The 9,192-nt window shown below is 41.1% G+C and overlaps 1 protein-coding gene across 1 annotated transcript; it reads left to right on the top strand.

Annotated features, from left to right (window-relative positions):
- The first annotated feature begins 1,884 nt into the window (after window positions 1–1,884).
- LOC115038359 (5' exonuclease Apollo-like) lies at window positions 1,885–4,974 on the top strand. Its single transcript, XM_029497218.1, has 4 exons — window positions 1,885–2,185; window positions 2,950–3,115; window positions 3,282–3,464; window positions 3,674–4,974. The coding sequence occupies exons 1-4, from the start codon at window positions 1,907–1,909 to the stop codon at window positions 4,972–4,974; spliced, it is 1,929 nt and encodes a 642-aa protein (XP_029353078.1). The 5' UTR covers window positions 1,885–1,906.
- Window positions 4,975–9,192: the final 4,218 nt, after the last annotated feature.

Below are 9,192 nucleotides of genomic sequence, written 5' to 3'. Positions count from 1 at the left end.
ATAGCGATTTAAAGCTTTCTGGTCCTGTGTGATTAAATTTTGTATTTGTGGATGAATTTGTAGTGATAGAGGTTCCCAATTGGAAGGATCAGTGAAAGCTTGAGAATTATGAACTGGTTTATTATGAAAATAATCCAAAATTTTAATGCGTCTGTGATAGTTGTGGATGTCCCTACGGAGTTCCTCCCAGTCGTATTTATGAGGACGAGGAATAAAAGAAAGTCCGCGTTCAAGTAGATTCTTTTCAGAGATTGACAATGTTTAGAGGGAGGATAAATTAAGAACATTAGAGTCTGTAGCTAGTTGATTTTTAACGCGTTCTATCCGAGTGAGGGATTGCGTAATAGTACTAGGAGGAATAATAAAAGATGCAGAAATCTTAGTGGTTGGAGTTATTGTCTTTACAGTAAGGGGAAACTGAGAATGCTTTGCTTTATCCGGATTAGGTTTTATTGAGATTTTAAATTTAACTGCGTGCACCAATATGTAAAGATGGTTTTAGCAGTTGCAGAGGTCCAGTGAATATTGTCAGATTCGGTTTTGAATGTATCATGGGGGATTTCGGCCAAGAAGGGAAAATAGGTTGCAATGGTATTGTTGATCAGGGTTAAGTTATTTTGTTGAGTTTGCGCAAGTTGTTGAAAAGTTGACACTTTTAACACACTCTGCTTGTAAAACAGCAGAGTGTGTTGTAGTTTTTGTCAATGATGTTCTTTCTCTTGGCTCTATCTTGTGGAGAGCAGAGAATATTTCAGTCAATGACCGAAAAATGCAACATTTGCTTTTTAACAAACTTAAACTTTGTTTGACTTTCCTGAACTCCACACTACACACGCCATACTCCAGTTAGAGTTCCCAAAAAGCCAGGCTCAAAAGCAGGGATGACTGAGTTTTTGCAGTGTAATGACCTGCCTCTGGGTTCAGAATACCATTATTACACATGTTTATTGTTCTATTACTTTATAGTATTTCAATAATTTTACTCTATTTTACGAATTTGAAGATTTTACCACAACTTTTTCTCGTGATGTACTGTGTATTGTTGCCTTCCTGTTGTACTCTTACTGTTAAGCATTTTCGTCAACTTTTGTTATTTTTAATGTATTGTATAAATAAAGTTCAACATTTCTTACATTATAGTCCAAGGACACATTTGTGCTATTAATTCCTGCTGATTGAAAGGAGTTTGGTTGTATTCATATCTTCTAAGCTGCATAGGCATTCACAAACCATAATTCAAAAAAGGTTTTAAATACATGAAAAGCAGGAACAAAATGAAGTCAGAAAATGTAAGATGACTACTAAGAATCTACTAAGTCATATTTCATAGTGATGAGTGATGACTTAGTATAGCAGGTATGCAGTCTGATATCTGAACTACTACAGTAGATCAAATTTTGAAGCGCATGTCAGAAATGTCATTTAGAGTTGAACCAGATCCGTCAGGTGGTGTTTGTAACTTTTAATGGTGGCCTGCAGGCGGCAGCAGATGCTGACATGAGTCGGACACCGCCAGCCGAAGAAGCCGGACGGACGGAAGAGGCGTCGGGAGTCAAATTGAAAACATAAATGGGGTGTGCTGTTTTTATTTCTGCAGGTTTGAAAGCACGCCGGCTGACACGCCGTTTACGAAGCAGGGAGTTAAAGGCAGGAATTCCTCAAAACGTTCAAAAAATAATAATAATATTAAAGTGTCGCGTAGCAACAAGGGCTGCTAAACCTGCTAAATGCTAACTAGCGCCACTTTAGCAACGTCAGCGCTTTTATTGGTTAATTTTAGATGCAAAGTTGCGCCAAAGTATCGTCGACTCGAAGGCAGCGATTTTTACTGTGATATGCACATTAAACCCACATTAACATCCCTGCTCGCTTCCACAGCTGGGCCGTCTGTGAGTCGCTAACTAAAATGAGTAGCGCTTCACCAGCTGACTTGCCGCCGCCTGAATCACTCGCTGCCGGAGTTGGACATCCAGAGACGCCGGGGACGATGTCGGTGAACGGGGAGGTCATCCCGCACACCCCGCTCGCCGTGGACTTCTGGCACGTCCGGAAGTGTCCCGGGACCCGCCTGTTCTTCTTGTCCCACATGCACAGCGACCACACGGTGGGCTTGACCTCCACCTGGAGCGGCCGCGCCATCTACTGCTCCGCCACCACGGCCGGCCTGCTGCGACTCAAGCTGCAGGTGAGGCTGTCATCATGAAAACACACAGTGAAACCTGCTGGGCTCACTGACTCCGTTTTATCACCCAGACTTAGTAAGGGTTCTTTTCCCTATCTGAAATATTAACTTCATATTTTTCTCTATTATATTTATCTACAAATAAGAAGAGAGTGTTCACCTCAGTATTTACCAAACCGGATGGACAGACACCTCCATCATCAGAAATATACTAGAGGCTCATTTCAGGACAAAGGAAACTAATGGGAAGTGATACACATTTGATTTACTGCTGCAAACATTCAAAATGTGTATTACTTCAGTATATGTGAGGTAATAAGCAGGCGGAAGACAAATGCAAAGGAGAAAAAGAAATGTTGTGTTTTCTTTAAAGCAGAAAAATCCTCTGGAGGAACTGAGGAGTGGATCTGACCTGCTCTGTACTCCATCCTCAGTGTCATTCATCTGCCCATTTCTGATACACACGTGGCAGCCACACGCAGTGTGTAGATAATGGCTGGACGTTGTACTAAAAGACTTGAAACTTATGATTGACAACATCAGCCCATTAGAAAAATGTTGACTGAAGTCTTTTTATGTGTTACTTCATTAGGATGTTATGGAGTTGTAGAATATATTTCTATGTCATATACATACTTTTGTTAAACTATGTGAAACTTTGAATAAATTTAAAAGGAACATTTTCACGTATGGGCTCGAGTGGATAATGGTGAACTTTAACGGTATTTTTTTAAACCCTTCTGTTGACCGTATCTTTTTCCGGTCAGGTGAATGAGCAGTGGATACATCCATTGGAGCTGAGTGAGCCACACCTGCTGCCGCTGGATGACATCGGCGAGGAGAGACTGACGGTTACCCTGATAGATGCCAATCATTGTCCAGGGGCTGTCATGTTTCTTTTTGAAGGCTACTTTGGCTCTATACTGTACACTGGTCAGTGTCAGAACATTTTTATCTGAATCTTTAAGTTGTAGGACAAAATTGAGAAGTTATGTTTAGTTTGTCCTTTTTCACCGTCATAGTTTTTGTCTTGATGGAAACACATGCAGTTAATTAATATGGGAATCAGTATACATCAGTGACACCCTGTTCACTTCAGGCGACTTCAGATATACTCCCACAATGCTGCGTGAGCCTTGCTTGAGAACAAACAGCACTATTGATGTCCTGTACCTAGACAACGCCAACTGTGATCCCAACCGCACTCTCCCATCCAGACAGCGAGCCACTCAACAAATTAAAGAAATCATTCGCAACCACCCAAACCACAATGTTGTCATCGGTAAGTTTGTATAGACCTCTTCTTCGACACAGCTTTCTATTGTCAATCACCAGCATATGTGGAGTTATTTGATCAAGAATGCCAAAAAGCTACCAAAGGTTGGTCCATATTGGATAGCTGACGTCTTCTCTTTTTCTCTCACTACATACATATTTCTCCTTGTCCCTTGTTATAATTATTATTTGCTGTCTTTGCTGCTTCCCATACAGGTCTGTATGCACTGGGAAAGGAGTCTCTGCTAGTAGAACTGGCAATGGAGTTCAAAACCTGGATCGAAGTAAGCTTTGAGAGGATGGAGACCCTGCAAGCTCTGAAACTGCCTGATGTTTTCACCACCGACCAAGGTGCTGGGCGTATCCAAGCAGTGGAGCAGTCCCAAATCTGTTGTGCCTCCATGCATCAATGGAACAAAAATCAACCTACCTTGGCCATCTTGCCCACCAGCAGGCCTCTGGTCTCCTTCCATCCCAATATCCACGTGGTGCCCTACTCTGACCACTCATCTTATCAAGAACTGGAGGATTTTGTCTCTGCGCTTAAACCTACCTGCCTTGTGCCAATCATACGGTCCTGTCTACCTGGAAGTCTTTCTGCCTTACTGCCCAGCAAAAAGCAACATGAAATCCTGGTGCCTGAGTCAGTCCAACAATATATGTTGAGACAGCCAGAGCTCAAATCCTCAGCACGTACCAGCCTTCACCGCAGACACTTCAGACCAGTTGCACCCAGAGGAGTGATATTTGAGTCTCCTGTAAACGCATCCAAGAGTCCCTGTGAACATGTCTGGGGAACAGAGAGCCAGGATGCTTCTGAGGAAGAGATAGACATTGAATCTAGTGAAAGGGACACTGAGTCTATCGTTGTCAATATTAGCAAGAAACTCTCCCTGAACAAAAACAGAAGAGGGGCTGAAGACACGTTGAGCCTCAACATGGTACAGACAGTCTCTGAGGAGATGGTGATGGCAGAGTCGGTGCCATTCAGTCAACTCACCCAGAGCAACTTTGCCCCAGTGGACATCCTGACAAACACCAAAGCTTGCTTGGAGCCTATCAGGACCGTGAGAAGGCCCCTTGAAATGAATGGCGAAATTAGCAAGCCGGCATCAGGTGAAAATGACAATGATCAACACAGTGGATATGGAAATGTTGAGAACATCAACACAGTGTCAGACAACAATAGCATGGATCAACAGAGTGGGAAGGAAATCAATCAGGATGATAACAAAATGTCAAATAACTATGACATGAGTCAACGTACTGGGTGCGAAGAAGATCAGAGCAACTGCATGGTATTATTACAGGACAGTCCCGAAGACAATTTCTGCACTTCACCAAGCCCTCTTTATGACCAGATGGAAGAATATGTAGAGGAGCTGGAAAACGGTATTTTGAAGAGTCTCCCCTTCACCAAACTGGACTTCAGGACGTGGGACCTCCTACAGCAGAGTATTTTGGAACAGTTCCCCCTCTGTCCACTAAATGAGGCAGATGACATCTCTGACTATTAATGCTCCCTGATGTTAAAGTTTTTGCCTTGATTTAGAAGCCTTTAGGCTTTTCTATGTGGTACCCAAAGCATTGTCCTACTGTATATCCACAATTATTTTCTTTTGGTGCCTGCATTATGTTAGGACAGCCTTGAAAACATAAAAAGCACGTTGCGATCAGAAAGCCATGGCAAGTGCCTGCAAAATGACGGACTAATCTTTGGCTTTGCCTTGGCCTCCGAGTGTTGTAAGCCACTGCAACCATCTGTGGTTAAGAGACATCCTGATTTCTTCTAAAGGAGAACTCTTTTTTTTTTCCTCTATTGTGATATAAAAGCACTCAGTGACCTTTACTTAACTTTACACACCTTTGGCTGGAAACCCTGCAGCAAACTTGGTAATTGTTTATATTAGGAAATAGCTTTGTTTAACCAGATGCATGGGTATTGAATTTAGTGATTGTCTTTATATTCCAACTACACTTTAATTTGTGATTAATGATTTTGTTTTTCTTGGCCTCCTCTGCAGACTCCAAACACAGCTTTCTTTGTCCTTTTTGTAATTTTTTGATTAGAGAAACCAGCAGTGTTCAGCTCGACTGTGTGTTACATGTTTAATCCTTCATTCTGGCAGTGCCAATCACAATCTTTACCTGTCTCACATCTGAGAACACGCACTTTGACTTGTTTTAGGAAAATAACCACCAATCTTGTCTTTATTTTCTAAAAATAAATAACAAATAAAAGAAAGATGCACATTGAAATGCAACAAGCAGATTTCCTTCTCTTTAAATATAGTGAAGATTGTACTCATGATGTAGCTATAGTATCTCAGTGAAGAGTGCTTACCCTCATGTTTTCTTTTTGGAGACGAAGCATCTTTGTTTGTTCCTCGTTAGTGTTGAGAATTAAAGAAAAAGGAAACCGTATGTGTAACACACATTGCTGTATTTCAAATGCAGACTCTTCATGTCATTGTTTCGTCATTAAAGTTCCAATTATGTCCAATTTCCTGCTTTGGTGTCTCTTTTACATTTCCATGTTTTCAAGAACGCATGTGCGTTTAGCATCTGCTGAACATGAAGACTTTATAGCTATTTCCTGGCACAATGCTTTTATGCTTCCGTTACATGGCAGTAGTTTGCTAAAAATGCAGCTGATGAGCCCTCTATTTTCTCATTTAATTTGCCTTTTACGTCTCTGCAGCATGGCTCTGTAATGTAATGGCTCTCTAACCCTAACCCTTTTCTTAATATTTCATAAACGCTTTGAGACACCAGGCTGAATGTTGAGTATGCTCATCCTGAGAGAGCCCCCAGCCCCCCGGATGAAAGTTTACACCTGGTACATTTCTGAATTGGTTGCAGGATCGCACCAAGCTGAAAAGCCCAGCTGCTATCTAGAGGTCTCAGACAGCGCCTGCGCTTGTTCCTTTCTTCCTGCTGGAAGTATATACCAAATGGACTAAGAGTACATGTACATGAGCATGTTGAAGATAAGAACGGTCGTTCGTGACTTGGTACCTTCACTATAGTTCTCTGGAATCCTCTCTTTACCTCATATGACACAGTGACAACATAAAAGTGAGACGGCTGTGCATCCTATTTTGTTGAAACTGAGTGAAAAGCTTACAGCACCTGGTATTCCCAGGCGGTCTCCCATCCAAGTACTAACCAGGCCTGACCCTGCTTAGCTTCAGAGATCGGACAAAGTTTTTTTTTTTTTTCTTTTTTCTCTTTTATTATCAAAAATATAGCACAAATCTTATTTTACAAAACATTCAAAGGACAGACGTATATTAACAGACATGTTGAAAACAAAAACCACTCCAAATTTAAAACGAGAGACACACAGCCACAATAACACTGAGTGCAAAACAAACAAACATAAAACAACCATCGCGAAGCTTTGGTTCTACCTGCTGAAGATGTGTCCAAATATGTCCATATTGTAGTGGTGTCCATGTCCGGGTAAGCTGTCTTCCAGTGTTTCTCTGCTGTGGGAGGAACTTTGGATGTGTTGAATGAGCAACCGGTACCAGGTCCTTGTTTTTAACTCCTTAAAGTCTTTGGCCTTGTCTTTTAGTTTGCACTGTAAACGGGGAAGGGCGGCTCCGCTTCCCCTCTCTTTTTGTTTTAACAGAACTCTCCATGTAGGGTCGAGGGCCTGTTCAAATTTTCCCTTTAATTTTCTAACGTTTTCTTCTCTATAAATCACATTCTTTGTTTTCAGTCTGTCACATATTAAATTTCCATTGAACAAACCGCTCCCATCCACTACGTCACCCACCCTGGTCAAACCAGCAGCTCTCATAGCACCGCTGATTAGGACCGTTCCCTCACACAAGAAAAAAGGACAGTCAAGGAGAGGTAACTGCAGCACGTGCTCTTTGTTACTGCACTTCGGCCAGAGATGGGGCAGGATTTTGCCCCACGCCTCAAGTACCTCCTGGTAGAAGCCGGGTAGGTGACTTCTGGCTTTTCCGGGGAGGATGGCACACAGATTGTATGCGTCTCTCTCCTCGTTCTCGGCCAAGTAGCTCGCCATCCAGTCCTGCCAGGGATACTGCCGTTCTGGATCAAGAACATTTTTAACAATTTTGACCCTGAGTGCCTCTTTTTTTGCACCGATGTCAATTAGTCCTAAGCCCCCCTCCCTTTTATTAGAAATGAACACTCTGTGAGCAATGGAATTTCCCTTTCCCCTCCATAAAAAGGAGACTGCTGCTTTCAGTGAATTTAGGGCCCATTGCAGCAGCTCACAGGTTCCCAAAAGGTGATTCATTTTTGACAGTATTAGAGCATTAACTACAATTACCTTTCCTTTCAATGTCAACCCCCCACTCTTCCATAAATTGAAAACATTCTGTATTTTCCCTAAAACTTCCCTCCACCCTCTGTCCCGATCCTCACCCTCGTGCCCCCCTATATACACCCCCAGTATCTTTCTGCCCCCATTATTAACACAACAACCCCATTTATTTACAGTGTTGTGGTTATGTCCTAATGTTCCTATTCTCATTTCTGGGTTTTGATTTAGTTTTCATCTATTTGCCAATGTTTTTGTCAGGATTTTGTAGTCTGTGTTGAGAAGGCTTATTGGTCTGTAGTTGCTTATGTCGTTCCTGTCTCCTTTGTTCTTATATATTAAAGTTAGAATACCTTTTGTGAGTGATTGTGGTGTCTGTTTATTGTCCTGAATTACTTGATAAAGGTCCAGCAACAGGGGGGCCATCTGCTCACTGAAAGCCACATAGAAGTCGGCCTGGACTTTTGTTTCTGTTTAGATTTTTGATTGCGTTTTCTATTTCTTTTATTGTTAATTTGCTATCACACCATGATTTATCATCCTTACTTATCTCCCTGTCTATGTGGGAGATTATTTCTTCAGTTTTCCTTTTATCGCTGCCTTCTTCTTTGAACAGGTTCTCGTAGTATTCTGTTATGATTTCAACTATTTTTATCTTGTCTTTATGGATGCTATTGTCTTTTTCTTTCAGCTCTTCTATTATGGTTTTATTCTGTTGTTGTTTTTCCAGCCCCAAGAAAAACGCTGTACATTTTTTCCCTTCAACTATATTTTGGAATCTACATGTAATTGCTGCCCCTTTGCACTTTTTCCTTTCTATATTATTTCATAGTTTTTTATATAATTCATACTTTCCACAGTCTCTGTTTCTTTGGTTATCTAGTAATATCAGTTCTTCTTTTAGTTTCTTTCTGATGTTTTGTTCTTCCTGTTTTTCTTTCCATCTTTTCTCTTTGCTAAAATGAATACTTGCTCTTTTAATTCTTCCCTTTATACTATCCCATTTTTCTATATGATTATTATCTAGTTGCATAATTTAGTAGTTTTTTAATTTTTTTGATATATGCTGGTTCAGCTATGAGACACCAGGTGCCTCCTCCCCTGATCTCACCCACTGTCCCCAGCTGACACACTACTGTGGCGTGGTCACTCCAAGAATTAAAAGTATATGTTACTCTATTCATTTCTTTAATCATATCAGCTGCAGCCAGACAAAGGTCTATTCTAGACTGTCTGAGTTTTCCTTTGACCACCTGCCTCCTGAAGAATTGTCTTTTTAGTTGATTTTGTATTCACCATACATCTAATAGCTTATACTTATTCATTAGATCATATAATGTGGTTCTACTTATATCATTTTTATATACGTTGTTTATCGAGACATCAGATTTTGAGAAAACTGTCTTAAAATCTTCTATGATTATTGTTCTAG

Source organism: Echeneis naucrates, unplaced genomic scaffold (genome assembly GCF_900963305.1).
Source record: "Echeneis naucrates unplaced genomic scaffold, fEcheNa1.1, whole genome shotgun sequence".
NCBI classification, from domain to species: Eukaryota; Metazoa; Chordata; class Actinopteri; order Carangiformes; family Echeneidae; genus Echeneis; species Echeneis naucrates.
This window is presented reverse-complemented; position numbering and strand designations above follow the sequence as displayed.